The sequence below is a fragment of the Elephas maximus genome, chromosome 19 (genome assembly GCF_024166365.1).
Source record: "Elephas maximus indicus isolate mEleMax1 chromosome 19, mEleMax1 primary haplotype, whole genome shotgun sequence".
Classification (NCBI taxonomy): Eukaryota; Metazoa; Chordata; class Mammalia; order Proboscidea; family Elephantidae; genus Elephas; species Elephas maximus.
The window spans coordinates 26,913,367-26,926,966 of record NC_064837.1 but is presented as its reverse complement, the minus strand read 5'-3'; the positions used below and the strand labels follow the sequence as shown (position 1 = coordinate 26,926,966).

The window sequence follows — 13,600 nt, the reverse complement described above, 5'->3', positions numbered from 1 at the left end:
TACATAGGGAGGAATATGGATGGAAGAATTAACTGTCATTGAAAGCTATGTAACTGAGAAGTATATGTGATAAATGGGAAACTCTTAGAAAATAATAAGAATGAGGAGTCACCAGGTTTTTGTTTAATTTCCTTTTCCTCAAATTTGGAATGAAAATGGGGAGGAGAGGAGCGAGGGAAGTACAGACGTAAATATGGCACTTATTATTTTACAAGCTTATACCTGGTAAGTCACACCATTCATTACTAGTTGCTCAGGAAGTGTGTTCTTGTGAGGAAATGACCCTCAGAACAGCAAAGAGGGGATCAACATTAAAGGCACAAATAAGCCTGGAAACTGCAGTAGCAGCCACATTAGTTCAGTCTGTGTAGGGGAAAACGACTGGCCTTTTTAAAAAACAAACTGCCCACAACTTTTAGAAAAGATTTCCTCTTATATACAAATCATAACTGTCTCCTTTCTTAGTATTATCTTCTAGTATTTAAAAGAAAAAAAAAAAACTTTCATGGGAAGATTGAAACCAGAGGATCTCACATTTACACAGAAATACTTACTTTGTAAGAGAACAAACTCAAAATGACAGTACACAGCAGTTATTTATTTAAATACTTGAAAAGGTTGATGATGGAAAAAATAGGTTTATCATGAGAGTTTATATTTATTAGATTTATTTTATCATTTAAAAAAGTGCTGCCCCTAGGTTATCCTAGCCAGACAGAGAACACTTCAGGACACATGCAGCTACTGTGATACACTGTAACAGACACAGCCATTATAGGAGAATTTAGGGTCAGGAGGAGGTTCAACAGTAGTAATGGGGACTGTTTATTTAAACTAAAAACATTGAGAGTATACAAATTGTTTTTCTCATTTGATTGAAAGGGCTATAAAATTCAACATACTGACAAAGGAAGCAACATAATCACATAGAGAACGCCTCTGCTAATCGCCTTTGGCTTACCCCTTCATTACAGGAGAGCCTCACACTCAGCTATGCAATTTTCTAGACTGCATGATGGCTTCAAGGCTGGCCTACCCTAAGTGGACCTTTTTTCTTGTGAACTGAAAGAAAGTTGAGTTGGTAAGCTGACATGGACTCATCTGTTTTTAAAAAACGGAGAGAAAATGGCAAGTTGTGCCTTGTGTACTTATAGAACCCAAAGGATCATTCTGAGTAAATGGGAAATAAATAAGTGATCCATGAGTAAATACAGTCTCTGGGCCGACTTAAACCTAGCAGAGTGAGCCAGCTGAGCACTAACAATACCATGTAGAAATGTCTAGAAACATCATTTCTAGAATGCAGTTTGGGAGACCATATCTTGCCTGAATATGTACATTATTTACAAAATATTCCCTTTTGGCCTCTGAAATTTAGCCATTTTAGTTTGGCTGTTAAGCTGTTTTCTTTCCATACGCTAGCCAATACTGCAGTTATAGCTATCATTAAAATACTCTTATGCATGAATTACAAACATTAATAAAGTAACTCTGCATGTATAAATATCTCAATATTTCTAGCAGAATTTAAAGCATTCAGAATGTACATAAAAGTATTTGTTTTTGGTAAGGCCAGTATCTTTTTAATCATCGCTGCTTCAATAATGCTTTGTACATAGCAAAGCCCAAAACCGCAAAAACGGTAGCACCAAAACTTGCTCGGAGCCAAAACGTGGAGCTCTTGAGGTCTGCTTGTGTCACGTGCCTGTAGTCAGAAAATATAATTAATGTTTAAAACATGATTAGTGCGAAAACCTCATACCAGTCATGTAACTGTCTACTTTTAGGGAAGTATTAGCACACTTGTCAGGCTAATTGCATACAGTAATGCTTACCAAAAACATTTACGCATATAGCCACATATATATCTTGTTCAATCATTATTTTATGAAAAAGACATGATGCAGACACTAAATAAAGACAAATGTCTTTGCAATTAGCTACTATTTTGGTATAGATAACATTTAAATTTTTATACATTTTCTTCACATTGGAAGTGCAGAAGTTAGACAAATCGACCTACCACTTTTTAATACCACCACAGTCCTCCAAAATGTGAGGTTAAGACTGAGTTCTCACAATTTTGACAGTCAGTTTCACGTAACTTCAATAGTGTGCAACCTCCTGTCCCCAGAAACCGCAACGCTGTCTTGTAAGCAGTTAAGCGACAAGTGACAATACTTTTCTAAGAGCAACAATTGAAGTCAAATTTGGAAACACTGAGCCCCATAAAATTTACCAAAAAAAAAAAAGAAAATCCCAAAGAAGGAGGGGAAGATGTAAATCGGTTTGTATTAATTAAAAAACAAAAAAAAACAAACCCTGGTGATAGTCAGACAGGCAGTGGCAATGGTGACAGCTAAAGGGCATAATGTAACATGGTGGATTGGAAGGTAAATGACATAAAAGACATATGCATGACAAGAACGGGGACAGCCTTTACCACAAACTGAGTTTGTGAGCATGCTCAGTTAATAACACTGCTAAGTACCCTCAAGAGTCTCAAGTATGACAGCTCACCATGAAGCGCATAAAGCTTTAAAGCAAAGGATGGAGCACTTAAATCAAGTGTCACTGACGTTTTAGTTAACTGAACACAATTCAGATGATGTAGAAAACTTGCAGAATTAAGAGCTTAGAGAGACTGCCTAGCTTATTTTACTACTAAATTAAATGAACAGATCTGAAGCAAAAGTCAGATGTCATTAAAAGGCTAAGACACTGACATATGCAAAAGGGTTAAGAGCCAAGAATACGAACTGTATAAAACTACTTTGCCTCAGTAACAGTCACAGAGTGAACCATCAGATTAGTTAGCACAAAACGCAATCTGTACATCCTTTGAAACAAGCTTACAATACACGCCAGGTTGCTCCATGCTTATCACCATGGCAAGGCAGCATTCTGCACTCCAATCTCTCCTCATGTAATTATTTTTTTACAAAACAAAGTAATAACAGGTTCATTCCATCTCGCAAATTAGTTTTTCCAACACGAAGTGTTTTTATTTAAAAAAAAAAAGGGGGGGGGGCGGGGGGAAGAGAATACTTAGGTTTCAGTTTTTCCAGCTGGAAAAACTCCAACAAAGTCAACCCATTGGTTGTGGGAAATGTTACCTGGCTTCAAGAAAAAGTGGACCATGAGATGACTCCATGAAGATGGAATCTTCTACGGAGCTGATGGCGTGCACCTGGTGGGTAATACTGCCTTCGTCGTCTGCTAACAGCATGGCACCCCACTCAGCTACCCGGGCTCTTAACCTTTTATACACATGCACAGTTTGCAGTTCACAGCAGAGCTCACAAGAAGGGGACTCAAAATAACAAGTCTCAGTTAAACATTCCATATATAAATTGAGTTGCTACCCTATGTGATGCATCTCATGCTTCCTATGTTTAGAATAAAAGTATTCTGTAGCAGAATTGGCAAACTTAAAAAACAAAATGCACAACAAAAAACCTCACTCTGTACGCTTAAAATATTCACATACTGGAAGAGGAAACCTAAAACTTATACATATTCTCTATTTCCCTGAGGCTGCTCTTGGTATATCCAAAACACTTAAAGAAGTCCTTGAAACTAATACTGCAAGCAGTACCTGACAATATGTGGTGACCATAAGTATTCATTTACAATGAGTCTAACAAGTATTAGTCATGAAGCTTATAGATGCTTATAATTTTGGGCAGCCAAAAACTGCAAACATGCCGTTTGGGACACTACAAAAAATTGAGTCCAACATCCCAAACTCATAGACTGCCATGAATTTATAAGAACTTCAAAGTTTACAACTCCAAATCAATAGAGAGGTACAGAACTTAACATGAGAACACAGGTTAAAATTAAGTGCGTTAGGGCTTTAACTTCAGCTTTGGTCTTCCTGTGATTATCACACACCTTTACTGATGGAGGAGCCCCGGTAGCACAGTGGTTAAGAGCTATGGCTGCTAACCAAAAGACTGGTAGTTCGAATCCACCAGCTGCTCCCTGGAAACCCTATGGGGCAGTTCTACTCTGTCATATAGGGTAGCTATGAGTCAGAACTGATTGGTGGCAACAGGGTTTTACTTGAAGGAGGGTTTTTGTTTTTTAATTTCTATGTTTATTTTTTAATTTAGGGGAGAATGGGATTAGGATTAGGATTTAAACTAGCTATAACCACATAAAATCATGAAGTAATATCTTACTTCTTCCAATACGAATATCTGTTTCACATGGCTCCCTTTCTTGTGTTTAAGAAAGTATTACCATTCATCAAATAATGTTTTCTGACTGACTTTATCAGTTTTCTTTTACATTTTGAGATAATAATTACTATTTCCCCCAAGCTACAGTACAGCCTTCATTAAGGCAAAATAGAGGTACACATTTATATATATGGGAAACATTATAGAGACATGCTCAAGATATGGCTAGTGTAAAAGTTAATGCAGCTAGTAACTCATAACATATTATTTCAATGGCTCTATCGATGTTCAAAGCACTTTCAGACATGGAAAACTACTCAGAGAACTATTTATGCCTTTACCCTGTGCACTGAAAAGCTGCACTAACCAGGTACTATTTCTAAAAGAGAAAGCATTTATAATTTTGACAGCACATTTGTCACTGCTTAGCTAACACCTGAATAGAGAATAGTATGATCTTAAACGTATTCCCTAAGCATCAGGAACTGATTTATGTCTGTCATTTCAGGTCTCAAGCAGAAGCAGAGAAACAGTTTCATAAAACTGCTTCCTAAGTTCATTTCTAAACTCAACCAAAAATAATTCCTTTACAATTGAAAAGCATAAATCTTTCAAATGACTCACACAAAAATATCATCTTAGAATAAATGAAATCTTGCATACTTTTTCTTTTTTCTTAAATAAAGTTTACTTTCTTTTTGACGATTATAAAGGTAATACATGCCCATTATAGGATATATGAAAAACAAAGTAAGAAGAAAAAAAAAAAAATCACCCAGAGTCCTACCACCCAACGGCAACCACTTAAAATTTGGTATATTTTCTCTTAGACTTTTTCTATGTAGTTTTTATACAGCTGCAAACACAGTGTGTGTAATTTATGTAATTTATATCCCTTTTTATACTTACTATAATGTAAGGATATCTCTACATTATATTCTAATGTAAAACTATGTAAACATCATTTTCAAAATAGCTGTGTTATATTCCACTCTCCCATGCTAGCTATCTCCACTTACTGGTGACTATAGAGTGGTGAATATCTTTCTATATAAAGTTTTCCTCAATATTTAGGATATTTACCTTAAGATATCAAACCCCAGAACCCAAGTGCTGTCGAGTCGATTCCGACTCATAGTGACCCTATAGGACAGAGCAGAACTGCCCAATAGAGTTTCTAAGGAGCGCCTGGCGGATTCAAACTGCCGACCCTTTGGTTAGCAGCCGTAGCACTTAACCACTACACCACCAGGGTTTCCACCTTAAGATACACTTCCCAAAAATGAATAGGCCAAGTGTGTGTATATGTGTGCAAAGGTTCTTTTTCTATGTAATGATATACCAGAATCACCAAACTTTCCTACTCCATGTGAAATAAGATCATTTAGTTCAGCAATATTTCTTTTTATAACATAAGAAATAAAGACTAAGTGCTAGAACAGAACCTTAATTAATCATTTACAGCTTGTCAGAACTTTCAAGTTCTTAGATGAAAAATTCCCATGTCAAGTATATTGGCTTTTTGGCTTAGAACTACTGAGGGTCCCGTATATAAATCAGATGGCAAGTTCTCCTTGACACAAATGTGGGAGCCAAACAACACGTTTGGACTTGGGCATCATTAAGGCTGCTACTTAATAATGCAGAGAGAAGAAAATGTTTCAGAATTCTGGCAAATAAAGAGTTGTTTGAATAGTCACATAAAGCAGGAACAGGATTCAATGTATTTAATCAATAATAATAAATATTATCAACTGTAATACTTAGAAATATATAATATCAAATTCTAAAGGCCCCAATGGAATTAAATCCATTCTAGCTATTCCCAAATAGGGTATTTTTAATACTCCAGTTGTTCTGTCACAGGACTTTATGTCTAGGGTGTAAAAACTATATGCAGATACGTAACAGTCCACAAAAACTAGAATGCGAGGTAGGCAAAGAATTCTGAAAGGTCCAGATATGAAGGAATTTTGTCTTAGCAGGTTATCATGTGAGGGGCAGCAAAAGTTCAAAAGCGGGAAAGCTAAGAGACTTAAGGAAAAGTAGTCCCGCATACAAAACTCCCAGAGAGAGTCACTTTTCTAAGTCCTCCCATACAACTAACTTCGCATAAATGAATTTGGATGTCCCAGTTTTCATTCTTCTCTCAGCATTTTATCCTTTCCAAACCCAACGCGGAAGCGACAATGCACTAATATGGTCTTCTAATTCTACAACTCTATCCATATATGGTCGCAGGTTATGAATTTTTAAGATTGCAAAATCCTTTGCAATAGCCTATATAATTGTAATGCCTATGTGGCTACAGTTACTAAGGCTTATAGCTATACATAGACAGCTTTTTCCTATCTGCAATTACGTATCTCAAGCTAAAAAATTATACTGGAGTTACCAAAGCTGTGTTTTCTGTTTTTGAATATTCTACCTTTTTTTTTTTTAAGTCTTCTGGACCTCCCTGCCTTTTACTTCTCGGATGATTTCTGCCTGGTATTGTCCATATCCATTTCTGTTAATAACGCCACTACTGCTAATAATAATTTTAATCTAATAATGACAATTCTCCTAATTGAGCTAACAGACATGAAATAGTGTAAACAGATATTTCTCAAAACAGGTTAAAAAACAAAATATGGCATCCAACAAAGATGAACTACAACACAAATCATAAGCAAGCAGTTAACTGAGCATGCCTAAATAGAACATACTTTGGAAAAGGACATAGGTGTGCCCCAAGGTCAAGAAATGCTTCACCAAGACCAGAAGAATCCATATTTACAGACGCTCGTGGCTACACAGGAACTGCTCCAATATCTGTATATTAACCACCAATACTTTAAAAGGTCAGATTAGGCAAACTTCACTTTGTCATGTCCTTTAATGTACGAACCAAATGACAAAGATTTTAAAACTTGAAAGCAGCATGATTTTAAACTACATAAAGGAGGAACTTGGGTGATTGTTAAAGCAATAACATTCATATGGGCAAATGGAATACGTTAATCAATGACTTAAAATACATGCCACACACATTCAATTTTAAAACTACGTTAAAAAAACAGGGTAAGAAAATACAATGGGAATGATGCCTGTCCATCATACCTCTGGTGTACTTGGTTGCTCAAGTAAAATGAGGCCACCAAACATAAGAAGTAACATGAACAAATAATTTATATGGCTGATGCAAATAATAAAATGAGATGAAAGCAATCCTAACACCAAAGTAAAACACACCAAAATAAGAAATTGTCAAATGAACAACTTTTGATTAAATTAAAGGTTAGGATAGATGGAAGATTCACCCAGAAACCTAGGTTGGAAAGACATCAAGAGGAGTGAAAAAATGACTACGTAGCACAGACAAACAAATGAACACCTAGAGGAAAGGGCAGATTAAACATTCACAGCATACTACAGTATAGTAACATGCTCACACACAGAACAGGAGTGCCTGAAGTGGAATAATAAGACTTCATAAACAAAAATCCTGGATAGTTCAAACCAACAATCAAGCTCACACCTACATAACCATTTTATCACTTTCGGATTAAAAAAAAATTGTGAATGTGGCAAGATACATTTAAAAAGGTATTTAAATTAAAATAAATTCAAAAGGCATTTTCTCCCAGTAACATGGTTGACATTACTTGAAATGAAAGCATTCTCAAAGACTAAAATCATCTGACCACATGTTAGTTATTCTCCAAATACAAGGTCAGATAATTTTAGTTACTTATAGGTTATTCTGAAGGAAAACATAAACCTATCCAGAGCTGAAGTGTGAGATCTATATGTGTGTAGTTTAACGCTCCTCTCCCACGCTGAAGTCAAGATACATTCGATTAAGTTGGAAAGAAAAAACAATTTGTTACTAGTTTCTACTTAAAATATGGAGTGCCCATAAGAAAGCTCAAGAAAAAAGACAATCTTTTCCGGGGACAGACAGCTAGGGAAAAAAATGGAGTGTTTCCACGGTGAATCTGTTGAAACTGCTTAAGTAAAAATAAATTAATTAGGCTTAAGCCCTATCATGATCAGGTTATGCTGCACTTTTCTTTTTAGCATGAGGCACTAAGGTCACTGAAAATACAACCACAGGTTTAAAAAATTTTTTTAAATGATGCCGTATTTAGAAAGGTACTTAAATTTAAAAGCAGGTACTGTATCTTCTTCATCTTCACATTCTGCCCCAGCTCACAGCAAGCTCCTATCCAAGGCAGGTACTTAAGCATTCTGAATGAATAAATCGGGATGGGGGTGGCGGAGAGGGGGAATATGGCCTCAAACATGTATCATCTCTGGAAGTGATTTCTATTCCAGTGACCAAAAGTTCACTAAAATGAATGTGTTGATTTGAGACCAGCAAATATATACCAATGTTTGGTCTCGGAAGACATTTAGTGAAACTTGTTGCTTAAATAAAAACAGTGTACAGTTTAGAACTGTTCTTTTACAGTTCTAAATCAAACACTAGGCATGGCAGTTATGATTTCTAAAAACAAAGGCTTAAGGTTTAGTGTTGAGTGGGAAACTTCCCTATGGAAGTAGGGTGAAAAATTCTTAAATGACTTTTACACAATTAGTTAATCAATCTTTTTCTGCCTATGTAACATCCTGTCTAGCACGGGAAACCAAGCGACCGACCACCAAAGGCTGCTGAAGCCAGACAACGAAGGCCTCCTCCCCCCGCAAATAACAAGGGAAGGTGGTTCTTTCTTACTCTTAAATTCTTCATGGAGCAGAGAGTCATTTTCATTCCCAGTGTTTTTTTTTTTTTTTTTGCCTGCATGTTCACAACTCTAGATCACACCCTAAGACCAAGGTAGCAAACTGGTAGCCTGTAAACATGCTTTGTTTGTTCTGATTAGTATTAAAAATATTTAAATTAATTGCCATTATTTAAATATCAGGAAGTGTCACATAAAAGTTCTGATTTGTGGTATCTCATAGACTCAGAAGACCTGCCAACACTAGGCCTCCACAACAACGATTGGCCTTATTTCCTTATTATCCTTATTTCTTATACTCATTTGTCTACATTATCTGTCCAGAACCTGCAGGCTCTGACTTTTTGGTCCCCAACCATCACCTACTTCAGCTACATCCTTTTGTAAACTGGGAGAAACTTCAATACAGAACCCCTAAGATTCCACTGTACTTCTATCAAATAAATGAATACTAGCAGGGATCAGCAAGTTCTTTAAAAGATCCACTCATTTCCTGTTTCATCTTTTTCATTCTTTCCATTCTTGATCATTACATGTCAGTGATGTGCACTGACGTTACCATTAAATTACTTCCAGTATATAAATAGGTGTGACAAATGTACTGATTTATTGTCAAGGATCACTGTATAATTTACTACGAACAAGCAGATCCATTTGATACACATACAACCTATTTCAATTGGAAGCTGACTAAACTGACTTAAGAACAAAAGTGTCATCACCAAAGACACAGACAAATGAATCAATCTGCAAATAGGGCAATCAAGAGCATGCAGGATAAGTAATAGTTGGTTGTCAGTAGCAGTTACTAGGATCCAAGGTGGATTCACCAAGAATAAGACACCAAAAAGATGTCACTTCCTATTTAGATAAGAATATTACATTGGTAGGTAGATCAGAGGAATATGGTAGAAATTATATGCCGATTTCAGGAAAGTCCTTCATCGATCTAATGTGGGCTGGATCATACTGCACTTTTAATTGAGTGAAAAATTCCCCAAGAATTTTGAACCAAGAATTGGGGAAGAATGCTCTAGTGGAGTAGTACAGGGCTTGCTCACTTCAGCACACCCTTTCTCTCCAGTCTCTGAGTGTTCAACATTATTTCTTATCAGTAACTTAAAAGATAAAGAAGACATGTCTATTAAGTTTGCAAATAACACAATGTTGAGATAGCTATATAATGGGACAAATGACAGAAATGATATTTGAAATGACTGAGCTAGAACAAATGGATCAAATGGAAGAATATGACATTTAATAGGGATACATATGTAATCCTGCATTTAGATTCAAAGAGTCAACTAAAAATGTCCAATATGCAATTAGAGGAGAAGGGACACCTTGGCTTAATAATGCTTCATGTGAAAAAAATAAACTGATTTCAACTGACCCCAGGATTACTGTGCCAACAGGAGAATGTGGATTCATGCAGTAGTCGGGTGCTGTCCTAACTGTGGGACATGACGTCCACTGTGTTCTGGACTAGTCAGACCACAGCTGGGGCATCGTTCTCTATTCTCAGTGGCACCTTCGAAGAGGTACTCCGAAAACCTAAGGGACATCCAGATGAGGATAACCAGGCGTGATGAGGTCACTAAACCATCTAACTTAAGAAAAGGCTGAAAGAAATGGGGATGTTCTACCTGAGAAGAGAAATTAGGGGTGACATGATGTTCGTCTTCAAATGTCTGAAGGATTGCTATGCTGAAGAGGGAGCAGAATGGTCGTATGTTGTTCTAAAGGTCAGAACTAAAACTAGAGGAGAGAAAGTTATAGGGAAAACATTTTAGTTAAAAAAAAAAGCAAAAGCAAAAACTCTCTAATAAGGAAAGTTATCAACAGATAAACAGCACTCTCTCAGGAAGGATGCAGAAGACATTATACTGCAAGGTTAGGCCAGATGAATTCCAAAATCTGTTCCAACTCTAAAGATTCCCAATACCAGAGCTCCTGAATATTGTTTGGTTTGAACTAGCCTTGCATTTGCCGAGTCAGTCATCAGGAGAGAAATGCCTGGGGTTATTACTTCACAGGGTTCCACTCAAAGGACAGCAAACCTTTACCACCAAATGCGTGTGGTGAGCCCTTCAAAGCAGTCACCTGAGACACCTGAGTTCTTATTCCACAAAACTGCTATGCTCAAAACATCTCTGAAACCCTTTTAGAATGCTTCAAAGTCAGTTTTTGACGGATATAAGATACAGTTTCAGTATTTCACAAACATGTCTATATACTGTTGGTGGACACAAACTATCCTATTCACTTGGTACAGTCGGTGCCTAACTAGTCAGTGAGTGTCCAGTGGTGAACCAAAATAACCCTTTTCTAACCCACATCTATTATTATTTAGCTTGATCTTCCACCTTAAGTCCAGCTCCCAATGACATCTGAATGACTTCAAAAACCTAATTAATCCTTAGACATAAAAATTTCATGTCTGATACAGATTAATATTACATAGGCTCTCAAATGCTCAAAAAATGTAAAATCGATCTGAACATTGGTAGCATAACTTCAAGAATATAAGTCTCCAAGTTCATTACTTTGAGGGAATACATACATATTATTTTTGTTTTGTTTAGCTTTCTTTTTAAAATATTCCATTTATAGGCATACTTCGTGTTTTGGACTCAATTATAAAGATGTCAAAAACTGGCATAGTTGTTATTATAGATCTTTTCCACATTTCTTTGAGTCCTTAAAATTAGTTATTATCCTCATTTCCAGAAACCATGTTCTTTCAAAGAAACATTTTAAGTATTTAAATGTAAAATTAGATAACGATTATAAATGGTTTCGAGAACAGAGAATTTTTTTCAAACCCAAAATACTAGTAAACATATTAGTAAACATACTAAAACATTAGTATAGTTTTAGTAAGATGTACTATTTGAACGTAAGCTGGGTAAGATATAACAATATATTTTATTTGGGACCAGGGTGTCTTTTCCTTACACAAATATCCTAATCTATTTCTACAACTCACAGCTAAAAATTTTCATCTCCCTACATATATTATCTTCTAATACAAAATATACTTTAACTTCCTTAGTGAAAAAATACCCAAAATCTTATTTATAGCCCCTAAATATACCTATTAATTTAACAACATTACTAAGGATGGTTCCAAAATTAAACATTGCCATCACAGTGAGAATTTTAGTGGAACTTAGTTGGGCATCGGTTGGCTTGGCGTCTTTGGAGTGAGTATCTATGTAATAGTCATCCACTTTTTTCTTTTGTATTTTAACAGAATGCCTGGTACCCAGTAAATAAAGTTAAGAACCTGTTAAGAACTGCAGTGAAGATTTTGTTCTTTACAGATTGCAGCAAGTCTGAGTTGAGGAAGTTCTGACAGATGCAAAATGTACACCTGTTGCAGGTGCACATACAGCGTAACCGGGCATGGCTGCGAAAACACACAGAAGGACAGGAGTTGAGTTCTTACTTACAGATACGGCACAAGTTAGGGTGTGCCAACTTAAAAAAAACTGATTTAGGCATAAGCAACACTTTTTGTAAAAGGGAAAAGGATACTGTGGGTCATGCTAAAGCTGTGCATGATTCCCTACTTATCAAAAATGTAATAAACAGTAATAGCTCCCTCCTCCCTCCCTAAAGAAAATCAACTAACGCTTTTTTTTGGAGGGGCGAAGGGATTATTATTATAAGACTTTTGGTGGAATAAACATGCACAGCAATAGATGGAGCCCTCATCTAAACCAATTAAAAAAAACTGAGTCAGCCATAGCACCCCACCAAAAAGACAAAGTTTGCTAACATTTAAATAGTACTCCCTCCTCCTCCTCCTCCCTCAGCACACACACATGCCTGGAAACCAGGAAGGAGAAGGGTGACAAATACACAAGAGTCAAAAGACGAGTATATTCAACCCTGAGGAGATATGAACATCGTCTTTCATTCATCAAGCACCCTGGATCTCAAAAGAAAGCAAAGTGCTTCATAAATTTCCACTCGAATGAAATACAGGGTTAATTTCATCTGCTATCAAAACGCAGCAGCCCAGCATGAAGAGTGTGAAACTCTGAGTAAGGACATAAAAATCAATAATGGATCCAATTGAAATGAGATATGAAATTGAGAGAGGCTTTCTGACTCCTTTCTGGTTGGGCGGAGGTGCACGAGTTGGTGCAGGCAGGTGGGGCAACCCATTTCACCTCAGCCCGAACAACCGAAGTGGGGGTCTTCAATGCCTATGCAGTGGTCAGAGCCACTCAGACCTACAAGGCCATCACACTACCCAGGAAGAGGTACTGGCGCAGAACCCACTCAGCAGAGCGCCACCTGATGAATCAATGCCATCACTGCCTGGAACACCTGAACATGTTTAGAGGCTTCTCAGTCAAAGGACTGGCCCCATCTGACTTGGCTTAGTTTGTGAGATCTGATGAGACCACAGCACATGGGGGCATGGTTATGGAGATCAGCAGCATTCCAATGATGCTTATCTCCCAACATGAAGAAAAACAGGAATTTTTTTTTTCTTTTAAGCTCTGACAGGTTCAAGACATTCCTTTTTAAAACCTGACTTATAATGATGAGTATATCACTGCTAATAAGTCACTGCCAGCTGTCATACTGGAATCCACCTGCTATTTTATAAACCGAATCTGATTCTTCAACATACACAAGGCTCCACCCACCAAAAAGGAGGGATGCAAA

At 36.8% G+C, this 13,600-nt stretch overlaps 1 protein-coding gene across 6 annotated transcripts in view; it reads right to left on the bottom strand.

Annotated features, from left to right (window-relative positions):
• Positions 1 to 558: 558 nt before the first annotated feature.
• RHOT1 (ras homolog family member T1) overlaps positions 559 to 13,600 on the bottom strand; it is a 71,321-nt gene continuing 58,279 nt past the window's right edge. For 3 of the 6 annotated variants that reach the window (XM_049859031.1, XM_049859032.1, XM_049859028.1), the window contains 2 exons: positions 12,204 to 12,326; positions 559 to 1,705 (listed from right to left, as the gene is read on the bottom strand). In XM_049859031.1, the coding sequence (XP_049714988.1) occupies positions 1,588 to 1,705; positions 12,204 to 12,326 (241 nt within the window). In that variant the 3' untranslated portion in view covers positions 559 to 1,587. The remainder of the gene's footprint in view (positions 1,706 to 12,203; positions 12,327 to 13,600) is intronic. The other 3 variants (XM_049859033.1, XM_049859034.1, XM_049859030.1) reach the window with 2 other exon arrangements.